We start from the raw sequence: 25,413 nt of genomic DNA on the forward strand, positions 1-25,413 counted from the left end.
AGTATTAGTGACCCAAATTGGTAATTTTTTTAAGTAGGCTCCATTGGTTGTGGACTGAACCCAGATCAAGACCTGATTTGAGATCAAAAGTTCGATGGATGCTTAACTGACTAAACCACCCAGGTGCTCCCTCCTCCCCCCAGTTGGTGATTCTTAAACTTGCTCTGGTATCAGGAGTACTGGTGGTCCTGGCCATTGGGCAACTGATGCCCTAAAATTCTTTTAGGGTTTCAGTTGAACTTAAACATACTAAATGGTATGAAAATCACAAGTAATTGGGCACAGTCTTATTTGCAGGTATTGTTTATTAATCTGCCTAATGCTTGTCTGCATATGAGCAGTATGTAAAACATTTGTTTCATTGGATAAAATTTGCAATTTTGGAATCCTATTTTAGAGAAACCACTCGTTTTCCAGTAGCTTTTGCAGTACTTGAGTTTTGAGGGGGATAATACAGAAATCATTGTCAGCTAATGAATTGATGACTAATCTATCCGATTAGTGGATAATTCTGTGGATGTTTGTGTTTTCTTGTTTTCCTGACTTCTCTGATTGTGTTCTTTAGAAATGTCCATTCATTTCATTATGGCTGATTTTTTAGTTCATCTTGTTTATAATTGCTCTTGCATTTCATGTCTGCCTTTGTACATTTAGTGTCATGTTGGTGTTCTCAGGAGCTTTAATCCCAGAAATAACAGAAGGGAAATTTGAAGGTTAGAAAGGACTTTGGGCGTTTGAAATGCGGCAGTGCTCTGAGCATTTTTTCCCCCCATTTTCTGTCAAAAAGGTTGGAATAGGATTTGGATATTTGATGTTAGGGTAAAAGGCCCCTATTTGTTGCCTAGTTCAGAAGTTGAGTGTGTCTTATGTGCCTGTGGAACACTTCTGGAAATGCAGGGACAAAAGGCACTTTTGGTTTCTGCTTTCATAGGGCTGTCTTCGAACAAGTCTTTATTTCTTAAACGAGTATCCATCTCTGAGCTGGGGATACGTGAGGCTCTTCAGGTGGACCCTCCAGGCAAGACTTGTCAGTTCTGGTAGTCCTGCTAGCAGTCTCGAAAGACTCCCGTCTCTGGTGTTCCTTTCATCTTTTGCTCTCTAGTTGATCACACTGAATTGCTTTCTGACCAGAATCCAGGCCACTCAGGGAAGGCTGGGCTGTGCAAGGGGAGCACTCCTCCCCTTTGTGGGTGCCATTTCCTAGAGTTGCTGGAATGGCTTCTTCAGTTGCAGCAGCTGTGTAGGTCATTTTTGTTTTATCTGGAAAGTTGAAAAGGGAGTGGAGAAGGAGAGCAACTATAGTTAATACAAAGCTTGTTCGGTCAAAGAACATCCTAGGTATTAAGTTGTATACTGTGGGGTTTTGCCAGGTCTCCCCCTCCCCCCAATCACTTACCACCTATCCTGCTATGACTTAAATTCTGGGGGAAGGATTTGTTTTCCCTTCAACATCCCTTATGGTAATACTATGAAGTAAGTCTAATATACTTACTAATATATGTATATTATATTAATTATATTTTATTATATGTATATTACTTTGTAATATATATTTTTATAAATATTTAATAAAATTTACAATATATAATAATACACTTCTCAGTACAGGAAATGTGTTCAGAAGGGTCAACTTGCATTTGGGGAGAAATGAGGGGCAGGGAGGAAAGAGTAACTTTAGGGGGTCTTCTGAGTGGAGTTTCCATGCCCCTTCAGTGTTATTTGGTCATCCCTCTTTGTGCCTGTAGAGAGTTGGTGAGTTGTGATCATAGGAGTCAGAGTTCACCTGTCTTGTCCCCATTTTGTAGAAGGGCACGGGGCTCAGAAACAAAAACAAATCTTGACCTTGAGCACAGGTGCGGCAGCCCTTACAGTGTGTAAGCTCTTAAGGTCTTCTGAGCTGCATTGTAGCCCTGCAAACTTAGGAACCTGGTTGGTTGGTTGGTTTAGAAACTTCCACCTCACACTACTTTTGTAAGGTAGTGAAGACTAAAGACTTCATGGGCAGTTGCCTTCAGGTAAGCATCAGACCGGATTCTTCTCTACAACTCCACTGTGGTTTGGTTTTAAGATTTATTCTAAAGATTTGATTTGTTGGGGGAGAGAAGGAGCACACAAGCAGGGAGAGTGGCAGGCAGAGGGAAAAGCAGTTTCCCCCACTGAGCAAGGAGCCCATTGGAGGACTCGATCCCAGGACTCTGGGATCATGACCTGAACTGAAGGGAGATGCTTAATTGACTGAGCCACCCAGGTGTCCCTTTAGGTTTAGGTTTATTTTAGAGCATGTGCCCCTGAACACGGGGAGTAAGAATCTCAAGCACACGCTACTGAGCTCAGAACCTGACCTGGGCTCGATCTGACCCTGAGATTATGACATGAGCTAAAGTCAGGAGATGGATATTTGACCAACTGAGCCACCCAGGACCGCTTCCACTGTAGGTTTTGGTTTTGTCTTTGTTTTTTAAAGATTGTTTGACAGAGATCACATGTAGGCAGAGAGGCAAGGTGGGGGGGTTGGGGAGCAGGCTCCCTGCTGAGCAGAGAGCCTGATTCAGGACTTGATCGCTTGGACCCTGGACCGTGGGATCATGACCTGAGCTGAAGACAGAGGCTTTAACCCACTGAGCCAGCCAGGTGCCCCTCCACTGTTTTTTTTTTTTTTTAAGATTTTATTTATTTGACAAATTACAAGTAGGCTCCCCATGGAGCAGAGAGCCCGATTTGGGGCTTGATCCCAGGACCCTGGGATCATGACCTGAGCCGAAGGCAGAGGCCTTAAACCACTGAGTCACCCAGGTGCCCCTCCACTGTAGTTTTAAACTAACACTTGAAGTTCTGAAATATGGTCAGCTACTTAACTGGTTTCTTTTTGATAAGATTACATACATCTTAATTGTAAATCCACATTTACTATTACGCAATAATTCCAAGAAGGAGATTGTCTCCTAGGGTCTGAGTCCATTCCCAGGGTCTAGAAACATCTTGAAGGTACCTTTCAGGTTCATGAGAAAAAAGTTCCAGTTGAAGAATTTGATTATATTGATGTATAGAATTACAAAATCCTAAAATACCTTAACAAGTAAGGTTTCCTGATTTGGAAGAATGACATTTGCAGTTAAGGTCCACCTAGAGGAGAGGGCCTTAGTGGTTTCCTTGAGGTTGGTAGTTTAGAGAGAATAAAGAAGGAACGTCCTAGAAGTGCCATGCTATTGTTTAAAAAGTGATTAATGATCGGACTAAGCTGTCAGACCAGATGATTGTGATACTGTTTAATAAGCTTATACTACTTTTGTTTACTCTGTAACCAGAGTTGGAGTCTTTTTGTCTCTTGGCTTATGAGTCTGTATTGCTTTAATATATTGTCTTTCATAAAGGAGTGCCAGTGGTGCTGGGGTTTAACCTGGTTCTAGGACAGGAGAACCTAGCCTGAAGAAAACTTGAGTTTTCCAGATTGTGAATAGGAGTCCCATCACACAACTACCACCTCACAGCTCTCTAATATCTTAGAAAAATTTGCCCTATTCATTCTGAGTCTCTGTGGTCTCCCTAGTTAAAGTCAAAATTGCCTTGCTCCCATGAGGGCAAAGTTTATCCATAGATTCTTCCAGCTAGAAGACCACTGGAGTGCAGTGTCTGGAAATAGCCCTGGCTCTTTGAAGTCCTTTCCTGCTTTTGGTGCTGCCTGGTTTCTCGTTGCTTGATAAGAGCTGAAGGCCCAGCCAAAAGGTCCCTGCCAGAGATCTCTCTGCTGGCAAGGATCAGATCCAATATGGGAGAACAGGAGAACGATTAAATACTCACCCTTGGAAGACTTCATTTTCTCATAGCACCGAAAGAGGAGGATAAGAAGAACCCCTTCTCCAAGCTGGAAAATCATGTAGAGGAGAGGGAAGAAGAAAAGTGGTCCAATGTCTTCAGGGCGAAATGTCACATTGAGAATGGTGGAGCAAAGTTGAACATTTTGACATCCAGTTTCCATACTGATAGTGCGGCTGCACCTGTATAGGTTGAAAAAAAAAAACTATTACCTCAGACGGGACGTGAGGGTGCAAATTCACATGTTCATCTTCCTCCTTCCCAAATTACTTAAGACATTTATTAATAAGACTACTACTTTGAAGGTTGAAGTGTGGTGACTAGTAGGTTCACTGCAGGGTTACCAAATTAGAATTTAGAGGGCTGTCTGGCTGAAGAGGGAGAAGTGGGAACCAGCATCATTCATTGGCTTGTTCTGTGGTTTACATATGGGACAGTTGCAAGGTGAACATAAAGTAGAAGATTGAAATGCCTGGGGAACCTTGTCCTGTTACCTAGTTTCTGATTTGAACATCTTTAATTCCAAACCCATAATGACAAAAAACTCGATGGGGTGCCTGGGTGGTTCCATTGCTTGAGTGTCTTGACTCTTGGTTATGGCTCAGGTCATGATCTCGGGGTCGTTAGATCGAGCCCCACGTGGCGGCCTTTGTTCAGTGGGGAGTCTGCTTGAGATATCTCCCTCTGTCCCTACCCCCATGCTTGCAGACTCCCAAATCTTTAAAAAAAAAAAAAATTGATTCAGCCCCATTTTCTATCTATGGTACATAGAACATACTCTTGCTCTTGTTTTACGGACTAAAGAGTGGGATGTTTACATTTAGTAAATACACATTTAATTTCGTTGAGTTGTGGTAGCGTTTTAAAGTAGTGATTAGAGATTCTGAAAGCCGTCTCACCACATTTATTATGGTTTCTCGTTGCTTGATAAGAGCTGAAGGCCCAGCCAGTCAGTCAGGATGACTGACCCTTGATTGGGCATTTATTGCTGAAAATTGACATCTAGGGGTCTTTGACAGTTTTAACTCTACTAAGTAGCCACATGCTACATCATATAATTTGTTCTTTATTAGTGTGATTCTTAAAATTGATAACTTTTAAAGCTGTACTTTTAAAGCAATTTAGTTTGGGTGGGGGGCAGAGGGAGGGCACTAGGGTGCTACTAATGATTAGACTCTGGCAGAAATAGTTGTCTAGCTGAAAAGAGGCCAAGTTTCTGAAACATAATGCCTGTCATACAGACTGTCAGGCTGACTGTCCCTGAAAAGAGCCCCTGAGTCTGTGAATTGGATTAAACTACAGCAGAGGTCCACAGCTGCTTTGACTCTTCCTGCCACTTAGCAGAGCTGTTACCCAGTGGTGTCCTTGTCAAGACTAAAGCCTTGGCAGCCAAGGAGGAAGCGTGGAAAAGGAAGATGATCATCAACACTTAGCCATGATGACTTGGAGGCACTCCAGAGTTGTTTAGCTACCAGATTTCAGCTCAGGAGGGAGCGCTTTGTCATGAGCTGTTGCTCTTTGGGTTATTAGATGCTTTTGTTCCCAAACCATTTAGTAACTTCAGTGTTTCTCACAGTCCAAAGTTTCTTGTTCAGTTGATGCATTTGTACATACTGCCAGGAAAATGCCTCCCCGGGGTTTTGGATCTTAGCCTTTACCTGAGAGACGAAGACGAGAATGAAGCCTGTGGGACATTGAGATCTAAAATAATACCTACCGTCCATTGAGGCGCAAGAGGGTAGAGAGGACGTAGCCCAGCAGGAAGCCGACGAAAGGCATCAGGGAGGAGGTGGCCAGCAAGTGTGGTGTCATGACAAACATGATACTCTTGCCCACGTTGATGACAGAGAGAGCTATGATGGCCACACTTAACAAGAGCATGATGATCATCCCTCCCTGTAAATGAGGACAGGAAGAAAAGGGAATTAGAAGGGTGGTAGGGGATAGGGAGGAACAAAGAGTCTGAGGAAGCATGGGTGGGTATTAAAGGTGGAAAACATGTTAATGAAAAATTGGTACTTGAAGGGAGTACAAAAAACTTTATCTCCCATCTTTTTGGAATTCTTACAGGTAGCTAGGAAGCATTTTTTTTTTTTTTTTAAGATTTTATTTGACAGATCATAAGTAGGCAGAGGCAGGCAGGGGGCAGGGGGCGGGGGGGTGGGAAGCAGGCTCCCCGAGGAGCAGAGAGCCCAATGTGGGGCTCGATCCCAGGACTCTGAGATCATGACCTGAGCCAAAGGCAGAGGCTTAACCCACTGAGCCACTCAGGCGCCCAGCTAGGAAGCATCTTGAATGACAAATCTAAAATTTTTGTTACTATTGACTGTTAACAAGATAGCCAGATAATTGCCAGCAAAATGAGTTTTTCTGGAAATAGAGGAAGTACAGCTTGGGACAAGTAAGCTGTGATGAACCACAGGCAAGTGCTCAGAATAGGCAACTATGTCTTTAGAGAGGACAAGCTGGGAGGGGCTGTTATACTAAGTCCTCACTGGCAGGGCTGTTGCTGGGCAAGGAGAAATTCTTCCTCCTGCTGTGTTATGTAAGGCAAACTTCTTTTGGCTATTGGTAGTGCAGGAGAGCTCTCCAGGGCTTCTGGGCTCTCCCCCCCCCCTTTTTTTTTAAGATTTTATTTGACAGTACAAGTAGGCAGAGCAGCAGGCAGGTAGGGTGGGAAGCAGGCTCCCCGCTGAGCAGAGAGCCCGATGCAGGGCTCAATCCCAGGATCTTAAGATCATGACCCAAGCTGAAGGCAGAGGCTTAACCCACTGAGCCACCCAGGTGCCCCCTGGACTCCATTTTAAATGAGGTTTTCTTTATTTTCACATTTCTCCCTTTTTTTTTTTTTTTAAGATTTTTATTTATTTATTTGACAGAGAGAGATCACGAGTAGGCAGAGAGGCAGGCAGAGAGAGAGAGAGGAGGAAGCAGGCTCCTGCTGAGCAGAGAGCCCGATGCGGGACTCGATCCCAGAACCCTGAGATCATGACCTGAGCCGAAGGCAGTGGCTTAACCCACTGAGCCACCCAGGCACCCCACATTTCTCCCTTTTGATCAAGGTCTGTCTTCAAAAGCATTGCTGATCCAGAGTCAGGTTTTTTATATTTAGTGGCTCCATCCACTAAAGTGGTTTTCTTCCTCAGTGCCAGGAAGGACTTTCCCTGGTGGTCATGTCCCATGTTGGAAAGTGCATAGGTTGGAACTGTTGAGGCTACATTAGAGTAACAAGGAAGGGTATGCGGGAGAACTCTTCAGGCATTTTCTTTCTGAGGTCTATATCTTGCCAAGATTGTAAGCGTTGGAGATCATCTTGGAAGTCTTTGAGCTAACATCTCTCTATTGGTGTGTCATTTCTGTAGAGATTTGATAGTAAATAAGTTTGTGAATATCTAGCAGAATAATTTTTATGTGTAATAGTCCTAAACTAGGATTCCAAACCTTAAGGCATCCAGCTAAAGAGGTCAAAGAATTGGGATGCCTGGGTGGTGCAGTCAGTCGGGTGCCTGCCTTCAACTCAGGTCATGATCCCAGAGTTCTGGGATCAAGTCCCACGTCGGGCGCCCTGCTCAGTGGGGAGCCTGTTTCTCCCTCGGCCCGCTGCCCCCCTTGCTTGTCTGCTCGCTCACTCTGACAAAATCTTGAAAAAAAGTCAAAGGATTGATGGTTATGGTTGGAGAAAGGTTGAAACAAGGTCTGAGAACATCTGGCCCTAAGAGCCTAACCTGACAAGTCTTGCAGTTATAATTTGGGATAAAAGAGAAATTGGTTACAGGTAAGGAATCTCTGACCTCATGAACAGATTGCAATTTCTGGTGACAGGTTGAACAGTTAGAAAGTTTCTCCCCTTTTACAATAGATTGAGCCAAGAAAGGGAGGAAATAAGGTTAAGAAGCAATATTGAAAAAAAGGAATACAGGCTTAATATCTTGGGAAAACTCTGCTTCAAGTGTCATCTGCTTCGATTCCTAGAAATCATTATTTTTATGTCATGAATTGGTGTGCAGGTCCAGTCAGGGTTTGATGCTTTCATTAGATGATCCAAAAGTCTGTTTGGTGGCACAAGAGTTAACAGTACCTGTTAGGGGCATTTTCAACAGGATTGAGGGGAATTCTGAGCTGTCTCTTCCAGTAGGTGAAATCTCTGGACTACAAGGTGTGATGGTTAAAGTCTTCATCTCCTGGGAGCACACTATGGAAAGATTACTAAAGCAAGTTGAGCAATAGATGATAGATTTTGAAGGATTATGGCAATGTCTTTGGCCATGGTATTTGAAAGGTCTCTACAAATTTTGCCAGTTGGGTCTTAATGATACTGTTAATGTGTTCAGCTAGCCCTGAAGATTGAGGGTGGTGAGCACAGTGAAAGTGCCGTAAAAGTAGCTGAACTCCACAGACTTGTCAAAGCCCTTGACTGGTGGAGTGAATTTCCTGGTCACTATGAAGTTCCGGGGGGCATTGATGACCTTTAGTGGGATTTTAGCCGTAGAAGTAGCAGTAGCCTATCTACAAAGGAAAGCTTCAATCCAGTGAAGAAGCATACAAACCACTACCAAAACACATTTATATACATGAGGTGGAGGAAGATCTATAAAATCCATTTATCAAACTTCAAATAGTCTAGTAGGTAGTTTGAGGTGTAGGGAGCAGTGTGGACACGTTTTCTTGAATTATGTTTTAGGCAGGTGGGGCAAGCAAAATAGGTACTCCCTGGGACCTTGTTAATATCTCTCCACCGGTATTGGTTCATGAAGGTTTTCCAGTCGTCAGTAATGAGAACCTTGTGTCTCGAGCAGAACTAGATTATTATTATTATTATTTAAAATTTTAATTGACCATGCCATTTTTAAAAAAGATCTTATGTATATCTTTGTTAGAGAGATCGAATACAAGCAGGGGAGCACCAGGCAGAGGGAGAAGTAGGTAAAGGGAGAAGCAGGCTTCCCACTGAATGGGGAACCCAATGTGGGACTCGATCCTAGGACCCTGGGATCATGACCTGATCAAAGGCAGATGCTTAACCCACTGAGCCACCCAGGCTTATTATTTGGCCCAAGCCAAATAGATTTTTGGCCCAAGCCAGAGTTTTGTTTTGTTTTAAATTGACTAGCAGTTAATCATTATTCTAATATTTTTCCTTTTGTGGGGCCAATTGTTAAGCATCTCTGGTCAGTTCTTCTAGATTATTATTTGGGGGAACATCCTTTTGAACATGACAGAGGTTTAGTTATTGGTTCCTTTGAAAGCAGCATTCTTTGCAGAAATATCTGTGAGGTGGTCTCCTTTAAGTCCCAGGGAATCAGGTTTAGGATTCCCAGGGACCTTGATAATGGCCAAGTGGCTGGCAAGAGTATGGCATCTAATAATTTCTGGACAGAAAGGCCATTTTTAGTTCTGTCCCCACTAGAAGTGAGGAAGCCTTACTGGTTCCATACCATTCCAAAGCCACAAGCTACACAAAAGGCATACCGATTCTCAGGAGAGTGGTAGTCCCTTCAGGGCTTCCCAACTGCATTCTGAGTGAGATTTTCTTTATTTTCACATTACTAAGCCAGCACGGCTTCTAACTGACCTCTTTGGACTGCAGGTATTTCAGTGACTGCTGTGACTCTGAAGGCACGAGACTATTCAGTCCTCCCACAAGTGTTTATTTTCTTACAAAGTCATTATCTCTGGAGCCTGTATACACATATCTACCATATTACCATCGCTCGCTCCACGTTATTTAGGAACTTGGAAGTTCTTGGAACCTGTCCTACTTGTCTCAAATACCTCCATTACATGTAGGGACTGCCTCTGTTTTCGGATGAATCTGATTTCTGGAAGTTGCTAAGAATCATCTGAAGTGAAGCTGGTAAAGGGTGGTGATTGAGCCAGGTAATGTGATTTTAGACTCCAAATTGATTTATAACCATAAAGGGGCAAGCCTACTTTCCTGAGTGACCTGCAGATTGGATATGAAGGAAGTTACCAAAAGAAGTTTCAGGAATGTTCTGGGTAATAAGGCAACATCAGAAACGCTGCAGGTCTACCCTGCCCCAGGGGAGTGCCTACAAAAGCAATATTTGTTGGGAACAGTGGTATGTTTTCATTTATTTTAGAATTTGCTTTATTTTAAAATTTGTTGATTTTATAGTTACATCTTACATATTATTTTATTTTTTATTTTTTGAAAGATTTTATTCATTTATTTGAGAGAGACCAGAGCACAAGCTGGAGTGGGGTGAGGTTGGGGAGCAGTGGGAGAGGAAGGAGCAAACTTCCCACTGAGCAGGGAGTCTGACACAGGGCTCAACCCAAGCTGGAGGCAGATGCTTAATCAGCTGAGCTCCACAGGCACCCTCATCTTACTTACCATTTTAACTTTTCAATAGGTGAATTTATGATGAAATTACAGTAGAACTTTTTAGCATGTAACATAAGAATGAAAGCTTTCAAACTGCACTCACATGTCTGTTCGTTTTGGAGAACGACACACCAAACTGATAAAATATATGCATAAATTTAAGGCTCTGTATCCCTTTAATCCTCTGGGTAAAGGAATATATAACAAACTTTTGTTGAACTTAACCATGTTATTTTCTAATATTTAGGTGTATTGCTTCCAGTTTCCAGTTCACTCATGTGACATATTTCCTAGTAATATTTAGAAAATTGTGGTAAGGGGTGCCCAGGTGGTTCAGTCAATTAAGCATCTGCCTTTGACTCAAGTCATGATCATGGCGGGGTGGTGGTGGTGGGGGGTGCTTCTCAGCAAGAGGTCTGCTTCTCCCTCTCCCTTTGCCTCTGCCTCTGTTTGTGCTCTCACATACTCTCTGTTCTCTCAAATAAATAAAATCTTTAAAAAAAAATAGAAATTGTGGTCAAATGTATGTAACACAAAAGTTACCATTTTAACCATTTTTAAGTGTATAATCCAGTGGCATTAGTTACATTCACAAAGTTGTCTTGGTAACATTTTAACATTTATTTATATTGCTCAAATTTCAGCTGCACTGTTTTGCATTTCTGTGTTTGAATCCATATTGTAACAGATATGGCCATTTAAAGATTTTTATTTTTTATTTGAAAGAGAGAGTGAGTGCATGGGCAAGGGGGAGGGGCAGAGGGAGAGAGATAAGCAGACTCCCTGCTGAGCAGGGAGCCTGATGCAGGGCTGGGTCTCAGGATCCTGAGATCATGACCAGAGCCGAAGTCAGACGCTTAACCCATTGAGGCACCCAAGTCCCCTTTGATGTGAAAATTTAAATGTCAACCTGTAATGACTAGTGGTCCTACCCCAAGATAGGAAGGACTTTCACAGACTTCATTGATAACCACATTTCAAGTTATATTGGAACACTTCACTGATGAGCTGTTAGTTTACATTTGGATTGACTTCTCTTTTGGATTTTTTCCTCTATTCAATGACCAAATAGATTTTGTCCCCATCAAAAGAGTGTAATGGGTAATATAGGGGTTACTGGGCTACTGAGATTGTCCATGAACCCAGATACCTTCTTCTCTGTGGGCATCTGCTCTCATTCTCTCACTCTGGTTCTCCTGGGGTTGTAGAGTGGTTTGGAGCATAGACGTTGGTGCGACCCTGGTGTGAAGGCTGACTGCCAGTCTCCAGGAGTGTAAACATTGCTCAGCCACTCCACCTTTCTGAGTCAGTGGATAGCACAGCACTAGGCATGTAAGAACTGACTCACTGAATTGTAGCCCCTCTTCTTATTCACGGGTTAAGGAGGGGAATTGAACGCCCCAGAGCTTCCTGTCCTCTTGGTCCTGCCACTTGTCCACAACCTCCTGCTGAGACAGGCCAGAGGTAGGTGCTTCTCTATATTTTCTGTACCGCCTTCTGTACCTCCTGACTTTACTGCTCTGTTCGAGCTGACAGAAGCTGTGAGCAGCCTCCATTCATAGCCAATCCATCAGCGTGCCAGGGACGCAGGAGATGATTTGGCTTATTCTTCCCACAAAGGTGGCATACAGAGGTTGCTGAATGACCAAACTAAGATGATCCTCTCATTTAGAGGGTTTGCAGAACTACAGAGATGGAAGCAGGAGCAGAGACAGGCCTTGAAAGACAGCAGCCGTAAGCTGCAAGTTGGCAAACACTATCACAGGGTGGTGGGGCCGTTCTCCTGTAGCAGCAGGTGGGGGAAAGCTTGGGGGAGTGGCTGAGGCACTGTAACAGCAGGACCCTTATTTAAGGGTGGTGGGTGGCTTGTGGTACAAGCAGACCAGGTCATGCTGGGGTTCATCAAACTGACCACATAGACTTGCATGGGTAATTTAGGGTATTTTACTTGAATTGCCATTCCAAATAGAGCATCCTTGAACTTGTATCTTGGCCTGTCTAGATGTGACCTCCCACAAGATAATGCAGGTGATGGAGCAGAATTTGAACGGATACCTTCTGCCAGAGCTAGTTATCAGAAGTTGGGTAATTGTGATTTGAAAGTCTCTAGAAGGGTTACATGTGGAAAAGGGCAGGGGCGAGTATTTGCTCAAATTTCAGCTTACCACTCATTCTCTTACACAAGAGGGAGATCTCACTGGACTCCATTTCTGCTATTGAATTGAGTGGTGGGTATGCAACAACCAGCAACAGGAGACAGAGACCGGCTCTGCCAAGTAGGTTCCGGGGCTTCCGGTTATTCCGTTGGAATAAGGCGGGAGACTGAACTTTATCTTGAAAGCCTTGCCAGCTCTAAGATCTGAGATCATTTCTGCATCTTCAGGTGAATATTTTTAATTAAAGTTATTCTGAGTTAAAAAGACCTACATTCTAATATTAGTTGTGACTGGTACTATAGTCATTGGCTTTGTCACTTACAAAATGGGGAAGAACAGAGTTGCATTAAATGATATCAGGGTCACTTCCCATTTTTAATTAATTTATTATTATTATTATTATTTTTTGCATTCCTATACTTCTACAAACTATCTGGAGTAACATTAAATGATAGATGCAAACATGTCTAGGGTTTTTGCCCCTGCAAATGTGGGAAGTGTCCCAGGTGGAGGGGAGGACATGTGCGAAGAGAGAAGAGCTGGGACTGGGGAGGTTGGGGATAGCAAGTTGAGAAGGGCCTAGAAAGCCCCATTAGGGAGTTCAAAGTTTATCCTCGAGAACGTACAGAACCGATGAGGTGTTCTAAGCAGTGGAGAGACACGGGAAGTGTTCGTACTGTCCATCTCTACCCTCAGGTTAAAACCGATCAGGAAGCCAGGTTAGAAGGCTGTTTCAGTTGTCCTGTGAGAGAGGACAGTGGCCCAAGTAGATGATAGTGTTCTCAGAGATGGGGCGGAGTGGATGGATCGAAGCGACACAAGGCAGAATAGACAACAGCTGGGTGGGAGAGGAGATGGAGAGGGGACCCTGAGAACGATTTGATGATTTTGTGGCTCCGGCAGCTAGGCACATGGAACGCCATGGCTTGAGATAATCACATGGGGGAAGAGCAGGCTTGGGGAGGAGATAGTTTGAGTTTAATGCATAATGAGCTTTAAATGCCTGACATATATTCAGGTAGAAATATGTGGCAGTTAATAAACGAATTCTGGAGTCAGGAGATAGTTGAGGGCTGAAGGTGGTGTTCTGGAAGTCATCAGCTTGTGGATGGTCATGGAGATGGACCAGATCTCACGGTGGGGAGATCCTGGGCTTAGGAAAATCTGGCAAGAAAAGCAGAAAGCCTGGGCTGAAGGCAGAGAAGTAACTTTTACCAGGGAAACTCACTAGGAAGTCCAAAAAGAAGTGCTCAAGAGGTGAGAGGAAAGCAGGAGTGCCCGGTCACCACAGCTGAGGGGGAAGGCTTTTGAGAGAGAAGCATCGTCAGTCATACCAAAGGTTGCTAAAAAAGTTAAGGATGGGGGCGCCTGGGTGGCTCAGTGGGTTGGGCCGCTGCCTTCGGCTCAGGTCATGATCTCAGGGTCCTGGGATCGAGTCCCGCATCGGGCTCTCTGCTCAGCAGGGAGCCTGCTTCCTCCTCTCTCTCTGCCTGCCTCTCTGCCTGCTTGTGATCTGTTTGTCAAATAAATAAATAAAATCTTAAAAAAAAAAAAAAGTTAAGGATGAACCAAGAAATGTCTGTTGGATTTGGCAAAAAAGTAGATCATCATGCTGAGTGGATGGGAGACCAAGGAGGAGAGAAGTGAGAGATTCAAGGAGCTGAGACTAATTAGCTGAGACTAATTGTTGAGGGTCTGTCACTTGTGAGAGCTGCCCTCGTGGGTGTGGTGGGAGTGGAAGGTGTGGGGGCGACACAGGTGCAGGGAGGGGTGTTTCTTGAAGCATGGGTAGGGGAGGAAAGGCAGCTGTTGGAGCCCAGGAGGGATGGCTTTTGTTTTTGTGTGTGTGTGTGTTTTTAATTTTATTTATTTATTTGACAGACAGAGATCACAGGTAGGCAGAGAGGCAGGCAGAGAGAGAGAGGGAAGCAGGGTCCCTGCCAAGCAGAGAGCCTGATGTGGAGCTCGATCCCAGGACCCTGGGATCACGACCTGAGCCGAAGGCAGAGGCTTTAACCCACTGAGCCACCCAGGCGCCCCTGTTTTTGTGTTTTAAAGAGAGGAGAGAAGCGAACCTGTATCAGTACTGATTGTGAAGAACCAACCAACATGGAGACTTGAGAAATGAGAGCAGAGGTGCCGGAGGCTCGGGGACCGGGGGCCATAATCACTAAAAGCAGATCTCTGAGAAGCAAGAGTGGAGAGAATGGGTGGAGCCACTCAGAGCTGAGGCGGGGAAACTGAACATGGATGGAGGAGAAACGACTTTTCCAGGTCTGTTAACAGAGTGGGAAGGACAGCTGAAGCCACTGAGTTAGGACTGGGCCAGGACAAGGGCAAACCTACCCTGGGCGATGGTAGTGCGAAAACTGAAAAGTCCTGACAACTTGCAACTCCTTGGTCTCAGGCCCAAAGCTGCTGCGAAGGCTTGAGCTTCTAAGCAGCAGGCCTCGCAGGCTGATCAGAGGCAGAATCCTTCCTGAGGACAAGCACGGAGTCCAGGCCTTGGAGGGTGAGCAGTGAGCTGGAGGGGGGAGACTTACAGGGACTGAGCTCCAGGGTTACAAAGTTGGTAGGGGTCCATCGCAGCACTCCCAAGAGTCTATGTTTCTTCTGAGGACAGGGCAGTGGCATGATGGCCTGTGTGTGACCACAATGCTCCTCCAAGCCCCCTGGGGCTAGTCATCTCTCCTTCCCATCCCACACCTGAAATGCTGGGAGTGTGCACAGTGCCTCTTCCCCTGTTCTCTTCTCCTCTGGCTTCTTGTAAAGTCAGCCAAGTTTGCCGTCATTCCCCCTGAGTTCCTCTACTCAGGCTACCCCCCGACCCAGGCTGACCCAAATCCTACCCTTCATGGTCTACCCATCCCGATCTTGCATTCAGCCAATACCTAGTTGTGCACTGAATTTGGTCTTATTTCTCATGGGTTCCTTCACTGTCTGCTAATATCAGACTCATTGACGACAACGAAGCCTCTGAGTATAGCATAAAACTTAGCATCTAGTAGGTATATGAGAAGTTTTTTATTATGAAAATAATGAAAATAAAAATTACGAGAAATAGTCATCATATGATTGTGCATGTGTTCTACTTTTTTCTCCTTACTTTTCAAAAGTATTCTCACATACGTTACAACCCCACGAGGTAGGTGTACCAATAGTCGATCCTTTTACTTCTTCCAATAAGGAAGAAAACAGACACAGAGAAAGCCATGACTCTCCTCGAGCTATACACTGAGATGATCGTGGCATTCTCGCTCCCTGTGCAGGTCCCCAGGTTCTTACCTTGGTGACATAGCGTACATATTGCGGCCGTTTGGCATTGAGATAGATTCCAATGGTGCAAGGAATGAGAACCAAGATTAGTGATATCACGATGCCTTTGTAGGGTACCTTGTCCTTCAGATCCCCATCATAGATCCCCCTGGAGTAGACAAACAGGAGGAGGGGCATCATTCCCAGAGCAAAGAAGGTGGAGCAGGTGGTCATCACGATGCTGGGAGGGAGAAGCAGAGAGAGTACAGAGTGAGCCCATTAACATAGACTGTTCTGTTGATTACCTGCTATGAGCCAGGCATTGTGCTAAGCATTTTACATACATTTAATTTCTTTTTTTCCAGTACGCTTAGGAGATACAAGTTACAGGTTGATACTCTCAAGTTCTTTACTTTCTGGTTTATCTTTACATTATTTTTGATAAGTAGAGTGTGAGTCCCAGAGCCTGAATAATTTATCTCTGCTCTAATCTGTATCCTAATTGTACTATTACCGTTTCCATTTGGACTCCACTACCTGTTAGTCCTGTATAGGGAGAGGCCTTCTGGAAAGGCTGGTTGAAAGAATAAAGAAGCTAGAAAATATTGTTGGATTTGTGGATATTCATGTGACCATATATGGCTCTAGCTTCCATTCTTGTAGGAGGGTTGGGCATGAGGGGTTGGCAAGATCCCAGGAAAGCCCCACTAAGTGTGTGTTTCTCCTCCCCACAGCCCTATTATCTATCTACACTGGTTGTTTCCATAGAAGTGAAATACAGCTTCATTGCACATCAAGCATGGCCTAAGTCAAAGGGTCCAGAGTGTAGCCATCAAGGACAGCAACAGGTAGAGGTATCACTAGGAATAAGTAGCTGCCAGAGGTGAGGAGAGACCCTCAAAGCATATTGTGAACTAAATAATGGGAAAATCCTTCTTCCAGGAATATCTAAAACACTAAATACATATTTGAGCTTGTAGAAAAGTTAGGGAGTTTTCCAGATACCAGCAACAGAGTGCAAAGGAGTTTGTGGGTGAGCTTATGCTGAAACGGCATGGTGTGGAGTGAGAAGGGAGTAGAGTGTTAGTCTTGGTAATCTGAAGGCTTTGGTTCTCATGATAAAGGGAGGGACCAGAACTGAGGTCATCTGGCAGATTGGGCGCCTGGGTGGCTCAGTGGGTTAAAGCCTCTGCCTACGGCTCAGGTCATGATCTCATGGTCTTGGGATCAAGACCCACATTGAGCTCTCTGCTCAGCAGGGAGCCTGCTTCCTCCTCTCTCTCTTACTGCCTCTCTGCCTACTTGTGATCTCTGTCTGTCAAATAAATAATCCAAAAGAAAAATTCCAGAAATATTTTTTGTATATTGAGACCTAATCCCCCAAGCCAAATGAAGAGATAAGAGCAAAGAATAGCGAACGTAATTTTCTTTTTCCCTTTCTTTCTTTTTTTTAAACAATTTTTTTATTTATTTGAGAGGCAGAGAGAGCCTGGGGAGAAGCAGAGGGAGAGGGACAAGCAGGCTCCACGCTCACTGCGGAGCCTGAGGCAGATCTCCACCCCAGGACCCTGAGATCATGACCTGAGCTGAAACCAAGAGTTGGACGCTTCATTGACTGGGCCACCCAGGCACCAGGTATGGAGACTTAACCTTTCAGATATCAAGACTTACAAAGTCATGGTAATTAAGAAAACATGGTATAAGGTGGCCACACAGACCAAGAGAAGAGAGATTCCTAGAAACAAACCCACACATACTGGTGAATTTTATCTACGTGAGAGATGGCATTATCAATTACTGGAGAAAAATTCATTCAGTGGTACTGGGAATTCTCTCTACTCATTTGGAAAAGATAAAATGAGATCGCACTATACATAAAAATGAGCAATTGAAAATCTCCATGTGAAAAGCATAACTTAAAAACTTTTCAGGGGTACCTGGGTGGCTCAGTGGGTTAAGCCTCTCTCTGCCTTGGGCTCAGGTCATGATCCCAGGGTCCTGGGATCGAGCCCTGCATCAGGCTCTCTGCTCGGTAGGGAGCCTGCTTCTCCCTCTCTCTGCCTGACTCTCTGCCTACTTGTGATCTCTGTGAAATAAATAAATAAAATCTTTAAAAAAAAAAAAAACCCAAAAACTTTTCAAAGAAAGTGTAGGGGAATATCTTCATGATCTTGAGCATAGTCGATGATTTCTTAAAGGAACCCTCCCCAGACACAAACTGCCAAGGAAAAAGATTGGTGAATTTGAGTCCATTAAAATGAGCACTCTCTATTAAAAGACATCAACCTATGAAGACCAGTCCCAAACAGAGTTGACCGATGCAACACACAAAAACAACAAATACCTCCAATTCAGTGAGAAAAAACGTGCAAGAGGACAGTCCAAGAGAAAAAGCAGCAAAGGACATATTTCTAGCAGAGGACCGATGGTGATCCGGTCATTGGCCAAATGGCCAATAAACATATGAAAAGGTGCTAAACCTCCCTTGAAATCACATTTAAAACCGCTGCGACCCATTCCACGTTCACCAGATGGCGCCAATAACAAAGTCTGACAGATGACGGCAAGGAGAAAAAAGGATCTTCATTACGCCGCTGGGGAAAGTGTGAAGGGCGAGGCAAGAACTACTCTGGAGACTCATTTGTAGGCGTGCGAACCCCACGACCTGGCAGTCCTGTTTTGATGTTAAGCACTTTCGCCCTGGGAGCATGGGACACAGGTACAAGACTGTTCACAGCAGCAGAACGTAAAATCCACGTAAATAAATGTCTGTCAGTAGAACAGATGCATTCCAGCAAACTACACTGTGGGTCAAGGGCCCTGGAGAAGCTGTTCTGCACATATGCAGAACATATGCAGTTGTCAAGTGGTCTGGCCAGCAGGCTACTGTTGATATAACATTTGAGGACATGCAAGTTCAATGATGTGTCCTGCTTAGGGATCCATGCAAGGACGTAGTAAGAGCGTGTCTGGGACCGCCTCCAGCCGGGAAAGTCCCCGCCTTTACAAGATGGCGCTTGGCTCACTGCCAGCAAAATAGGCTTGGCTCACTGCCAGGATAATACTTTGGGGCACCTGCAAGTAAACAATGAACGTTCTGGTGAAGCCCGCCTAAAGGAGGACATAGTCATTGGCTGTTTCAAATTTAATCAGCATAGTAACAGGACTCTTATTGGCTCTCCCCATTGCTTGGCCCCTTATTGGTCACCCTGCCACATATAAGCTAAGGAAGTTGACGAAATAAACGGATGAAGCATTAACACCATACCAGGCTGATTGTCGTTCTTGCGGGCCGGGGTCGACAAATGGTGCCGAAACCCGGGAATCGTTAAAGAGTAGTAAACCTTGCAAGGAGAAAAACCGCAGGTAAGTGGGGAAGGGACCACGATCAAAGTGGTGGGAATCTTGTACAAGACCGCAACAAGAGGCGGGGCGGCCATAGAGCCGGGATTTTCTTATCGCTTGTGAAATTAACCTAAGCGGCCTGATGGGTTCTGAATTATCAAAATCTAGATTGGAGGGTTTTTTAAAGGACCTTCTCAAAGCCAACGGTGCACCTCTGAAATCAAAAACCATCAGAGCATTTCTAACTACAGTGGAAACCGTTGCACCTTGGTTTTTGGACGAGGGTTTGTTAAATATTCTGCAATGGGACCATTTAGGAGAGGATTTTAAGAAAAGAGATAATAGCAAACCATTGCGGCCTGGAACATTAGCTATATGGACTCTGGTTAGAGGATGCCTTGGGGGAATAAGCCGAGATGTGAGTCAGCTATTCAGGAGGGAGCTGAGGCCCTTGAGGAAGTTAAAGAGGAACGGCCATCTCCTGCTTCAGAAAGAAACAGTTCTAGCAAAGAGGAAGAGGAAATGCCAGGGGAGGAGTTAGAGCAAAAACCTGAGCCCTTACAGTCTTTGCCCACATCAACCCCTAGTGCCCCACCACCGTATAACACTTGTACGAATAGGGATATATGTGGTTATCATGCACCTACTACTGAGAGTTGGACAACTAAATGGAAAGAAGCTGGTCTCACCTCAACTTTCCCAGTTTTAGAGGACCAAAATCACCAACGATACCACAGGCCGCTTGACTTAGTCAAGGAATTAAAGGAAGCAGTTAGGCAGTATGGCCCTCAAGCGGCTTTTACTATCTCCTTAGTGGAGTCTATAGCAGGAATGAACTTAATTCCAGAAGACTGGGGGAATCTAGCAAGGGCCGCACTTTCCGGGGGACAATACTTGGTATGGAAGACAGCATGGCAAGAACACTCTCAAGATGTTGCTCGGCGCAACGCTGCAGCCAGTAACCCGCAGTAAGTGAACAATTGCAATCAAAATATGACCTTCTCCCCAACGCCTGTTTGCATAGCTCCTCCTTTTCTTTTCCTCCTCTTTAATGGCAGCAATCTCGATGATGATCGTCTCAATTGCTCAAATGACAATTGCTCCTTATCCCAATGCTGGAACGGTACCAACTTTCGCTCTGCTGTTGTCATGCATATTCCCACTAACATTCCAGTCCCTGTTTCTATTACAGATGATTTATCCATAGTTCTTCTCTCACGACAAAAAAGAGACTTCGGAATCACTGCTGCCATAATAGCCGCTGTTGCAGCCTCCGCTGCGGCAGCTATAGCTGCCGCTGTGGCATTGGCCACTGCGGTACCAACAGCAGAGGCCTTAAATACTTTAGCTAAGGGTACCGCAGCTGCCTTACAAACGCAGTCGCAGTTGAATGCCCACCTTAAGGCTGGTTTATTAATTCTCCATCAACGAGTGGACCTACTGCAAGAACAAGTAGACATCCTGGCAGATATTATGAGTGTTGGTTGCCTCGTTCCCTACCCAGCCCTTTGTGTTACCCCTGTAAAATTCTCTCAATTTAATAAGGCCAGGAATTCCTCCCAACAGCTCTCCCAGTATTTGCAGGGTGCTTGGTCTGACGATTTTCAAAATTTCACTCGAATCCTTCTGGCTGAGATAACTCGAGTAAATAGTACACGTGTGCAACCAGCTTCCCTCCCTGAGCTATTCCAAACATTCAGCAATGTTCCAGTTCACCAAACAATGGGCTGGCACAATTGGTCTTCTTGTCCTCCTCCTTATTGGCATTCTGCTTCTATTCAGAAAAGTTTGCCAATGGAGAACACAGCAGCGAGAGCAGAGCCAAGCTATAGTACAAGCCCTTATGTCAATAGAGGCTGGGACATCTCCCCAGATATGGCTAAGCATGCTAGATCGGTAGTCAAAGATGGGTAAGATCAGTGGAGAAACATACCAACCTAAGACGGGACAGAGATCATCGATATCTTGTGTCTGATGACGGGTAAGGATGTTTTCTGCTACTGACGACCTAAGACAGGCACGATCTCTGCCATAAAACAAAAAAAGGGGGAGATGTCGGGAACCGCCTCTGGCTGGGAAAGTCCCTGCCATTACAAGATGGCGCTTGGCTCACTGCCAGGATAGTACTTTGGGGCACCTGCAAGCAAACAACGAACGTTCTGGTGAAGCCCACCTAAAGGAGGACATAGTCATTGGCTGTTTCAAATTTAATCAGCATAGTAACAGGACTCTCATTGGCTCTCCCCATTGCTTGGCCCCTTATTGGTCACCCTGCCGCATGTAAGCTAAGGAAGTTGACGAAATAAACGGATGAAGCATTAACACAGTACCAGGCTGATTGTCGTTCTTGCGGGCCGAGGGCGACAAGAGTGTAAAAGGGTCTGTGCTCCCTTGGGGTGGGTAGAGCGGCCCCAGACAGGGGAGGGACACAGGGGGCTCTGGCGCTAGCTATGGATCTCGTTTTGGGAGAAAAGCCACACACAACTTGTGTGCTTGTTTTGATGCCCTTGGGCAAAGAAGTCATGCTTACTCTGGCTTGGTACCATCAGAAGTTCTGGAATTTGCTCTGGAACGTGGTGTGCCTTGCGAACTCTGGTGGATGGAAACCATGTCCCAAGACCTCTGGGTACCTCCTATCTCACCAGTGTCTCTGACTGTCATGATCCTCCCTTTATCCTGAAGGACGGGGGAGGACTTGTCCAGCCTCTAGCTCTGAGATGGGGGCTTGTTTCGGCGGAGCAGTGTGGACCTGGCTGCCTCGGGGGAGGGCGGGGAGCAGAGGACCAGAGGGAAAGGAGTCGTCATTTTTTATTTCTCTTTCTTGACTCTCAGAACACTGCACATGCCCTGGTCTTGGACATCTGTACACCCTGGATGGGGGGACAGGTTTGGAGCCCTTGTCAGTAAAGGCACTGGAGGCTGAAGCTGAGGGAGCGTGGGGGGACCCGACAGCTTCCGGGGGAGTGTGAAATTCCTGGAACACCTTCTGTCTCAGCCTGGTTAGGCTTCCTACCTCTGGGGTGGGGAGGGGAAGGCCTGCGGGCTGGTTGAAGGTGTGGGGCAGCAAAGGCAGTCCGAGGGGCTCACAGCCTAGAACGTGGCCTCTGGCCCGTGATGGCAGTGACCCCAGACTCACTCCAGCCGTGAGGAGCGGTACGAGTGGGAGAGGCTGGGACTGGCTCCAGGCGTGACTTTCCCGCACATTCTGGGAAACCTCTGGCAAGTGTCTGGACTTCAGTTCCTCATCTCTAAAGCAGAATCAGGGCCTTAAGATTAACCATAGCTCCGCGTGGGGAATCGTCCCGTGCTGGGCTTAAAGAGAGGTCCCGCCTGGTAGCCTCCCAGCTGTAGTGGCTGGCTCCAAACAGGCTCCATTGGGCTTGCACAGGGTTTTAAAAAGATGTTAATGAGTTGTCAATATGGAAAACTTTGGAGCTTTCAGGTAAAAAAGGGAGATTCGACTTTTTCGGGAAAAGCAGGAAACATTCGGTGGCGGCTTCATGCTCCCATGGAACACCCATGGTGGGGACACCTGGGATGTGCCCTGTTCTGGACACCCGCACCTCACGGCTTGCAGGTCACTGCCAGTCACTGTGTTTCTTTCTATTCATGCCTGGCCCTGAAGGTATCTGAGTGAAAGGACAGCATTTGGAGCCTCGGACACATGTATTAGCCTCTCTGTGCCTCAGTTTCCTTATCTTTAAAATGGGATTCGGCCCAGCACCTCCTCCCAGGATGCTGTATGCAGGTTTCCTGCAAAGTGCTTGCCGCAGTGCCTGGCTGTGCTGTATTATCAGAATCATTTCTCTGTGATGCATGGAAGTTGTTGTCCCAGATGAACTTCGACTGCGATTTAAAGTCTGGCAGCCCATGAAGCTAGGTGATGTGGAATCCATGTTCGGCTGTGGGGGTCTGAGGCATGGTTCAATACGCAGGGAGGTCTGTCTGCGGGAATGGGCGTTATGGCAGAAGTTGGGCATCCCAGCATTTTCTTTGTGGGGTCTTGGGAGAGTTGAGGGTCCTCAGGAGCCCAGACCAAGAGGTCAAGCAGGAGAGCACAAGGGCTCATGCTCCTGTGTCTCTGGAGGCTGGGCTGAAGGCTCGAACCTCACAGAAACTTCACAGCATCCATTGGCCACTGAGGCTGGGACATCTGGTCACTCACACTTACGACACCCCTTTAACACTGGAATGAAGCTATAGTTCGGGTTTCTCGGGACACAGAGGCTGCAATGCGCCTTGTCCACAGGGCAGACTGAAGACGGAGGGCTTGCTTTGCGGCAGGAAGGATTTGGATCAGATGGAAGAATTTCCTCACAGGGAGTTGAACATTGAACATGTTCCCATGGGAGACTGTGCAAGCCAAACCCCTACTTTGTGCCTGTCTTCCCATCAACTGCCTCAGTGAGTGCTAAGTCATGTGGGTAGAGAGTCCAGAGCTCAGAAGGTAGGTCCCAGTAAAGACCCCCTCACTATTTGTTTTTCATTTAAAGTTCGGTGGCCTTCTTCTGCACCAGATTTCTTGGCTGGTGTGCTTAGTAATGTTCAGCTGGGTGCTGGCCAGCATGAGCAGCTGGACCGTCTGAGCCCACTGCCCTACCTGGCATGGAAGAGGGTCTCCACTGGGCACTGAACCTTAGAGGGGAGTTAGGCTGGACACGGAGGCTCACAGAGAGGCCGGGGCTTTTGCTGGTGATTTTCCCTCAGCCAGTGCGGGCTGCTGCTAGGGCTGGAGCAGGTCTGAAATGGCCTCACTCTGGCAGGCATTCTAGATCAGAGTCCCGTTCAGCTGGCCCCTGCAGAAGTGAGCCCTGATTTCTGCTGCGATGCTTTGGGTGAGGGGATATGGCTACTCTGCCCCCTCCCAGTATGGCTCTTGCAGCCCAGCTGGGATCTGCCTAGTTGTGTCTTTGCACGGATATGTTCCTGTGCCTGGTAGGCCCAGCGGGGTTAGGAGAGGCCATCCCATAGGCCTGGATAGCTGGAAGGATTTTTTTTTTTTTTTTAAGATTTTATTTATTTATTTGACAGAGAGAAATCACAAGTAGATGGAGAAGCAGGCAGAGAGAGAGAGAGAGAGAGAGAGGGAAGCAGGCTCCCTGCTAAGCAGAGAGCCCGATGTGGGACTCAATCCCAGGACCCTGAGATCATGACCTGAGCTGAAGGCAGCAGCTTAACCCACTGAGCCACCCAGGCGCCCCTGGAAGGATCTTTGAAAATATTTGTCTGTTCTACAGGGATCGGAAGGGCTCTTTGGTTCTAAGCCAACTTGATCTCCCTGAAGAAGTCTGGAACCCATGTGTACTCCCTTTCAGATCCCTGGCCTCAAGGCAGACAACTTGCCCACCATGGTTAGGGGGCAGAGCTCCCCAGAGGCCTCTCGGGTTTAAATAGTACTCCTATAAGTCGGTTTCTCTGGCCCATCTGAGACACCTCTGGAAGTAAGGGGGTCTTCAGGAGGACTCTGGACCAGCTGGTCCCCTTTGACTTGATGCTTAAACAAGGATGTATCCCAACTCCTGTCTGCAGCCCAGTGTAAGCCCTGACAGCAGTCTCACGCACTCTACCCTAGCCTCCATCTGGCTCCCACTCACTGCCTATCCTGACTTTGACCTTGACTGGGACATCTCCCATGCAGCTTCCATTCCCCAGGCAGCTCCCTCCTCACCTCCAGTCCTACCTTAGGTTCATGTCCCCCTTCATGGCCAGACTGAAGATGTTGGACAGGGTCCCGCCAGGGGAGCAGCCGCAGATGAGGATGGCCAGGGCCTCGATGTTGTTGAGCCGGAAGACCTTGCCCAGAGTAAAGGCAGTGAGAGGCATGATACCATACTGGGCCATCAGGGCGATGGCCAGTCCCTTGGGCTTCCAGAAGTGGGCCTTGATCTTGCTGAATTCCATGGTGCAGCCCAGCGAGAGCATGATAATGAGCAGCAGGAACACCAGGATGACACTCAGGGCTGTGTCGGTGGGGCGCTTTCCGAAGTGGGGTGGGAGGGTGAAGTTGAGAGGGGCCGTCCCGTTGTGAGCCTCCATTCTCCTGGGCAGCTGCAGAAGGCCGCGGGACCCAGCGCAGCTCTTGTTCGCTGAGGACTCCCTTCCCTGTCCAGTCTTTGCTAGGTGCCTTCTTCAGTCCCCTCTAGGGCAGGACTGTGGCTCCGGGCAAATAGAAGGATTATGCAACTGGCAGAGCTGCTTCTCTGGAGGCGGTCCAAAGGGGAGAGAACCCAGAGCCTTCTCTGCCTGCTCCAACTCTGCCTCTGCAGCCTTCCCAGGGGGCCCTTACGCTTCCCTCTCAACACTTTGGCTACCCCTGGGACAAGAGAGCCCTGTCTCTCCTTCGCCACCCACTGAGTGCACCCCACGGGCGTTCTGCCCCTGGGGACCTGTCCAGGGCCTGCACCTATCCAGGTCTGGTCCTCCCTGTTCTCTGCTCAGTCCCTGATAGTTCCGCTCTCATTCAGGGGGAGACGCCCTTTTCATTCCCCCAAATCTGGG

General features: G+C 46.5%; 1 protein-coding gene across 1 annotated transcript; it reads right to left on the bottom strand.

Annotated features, from left to right (window-relative positions):
* Positions 1–285: 285 nt before the first annotated feature.
* Positions 286–25,082, bottom strand: SLC10A1 (solute carrier family 10 member 1). The gene is made up of 5 exons (XM_059373480.1): positions 24,596–25,082; positions 15,601–15,811; positions 5,531–5,709; positions 3,799–3,995; positions 286–1,260 (listed from the first exon to the last, which is right to left on the bottom strand). The coding sequence occupies exons 1-5, from the start codon at positions 24,949–24,951 to the stop codon at positions 1,085–1,087; spliced, it is 1,119 nt and encodes a 372-aa protein (XP_059229463.1). The 5' UTR covers positions 24,952–25,082; the 3' UTR covers positions 286–1,084.
* Positions 25,083–25,413: the final 331 nt, after the last annotated feature.

This window comes from Mustela nigripes, chromosome 13, assembly GCF_022355385.1.
Source record: "Mustela nigripes isolate SB6536 chromosome 13, MUSNIG.SB6536, whole genome shotgun sequence".
Lineage (NCBI taxonomy): Eukaryota > Metazoa > Chordata > Mammalia > Carnivora > Mustelidae > Mustela > Mustela nigripes.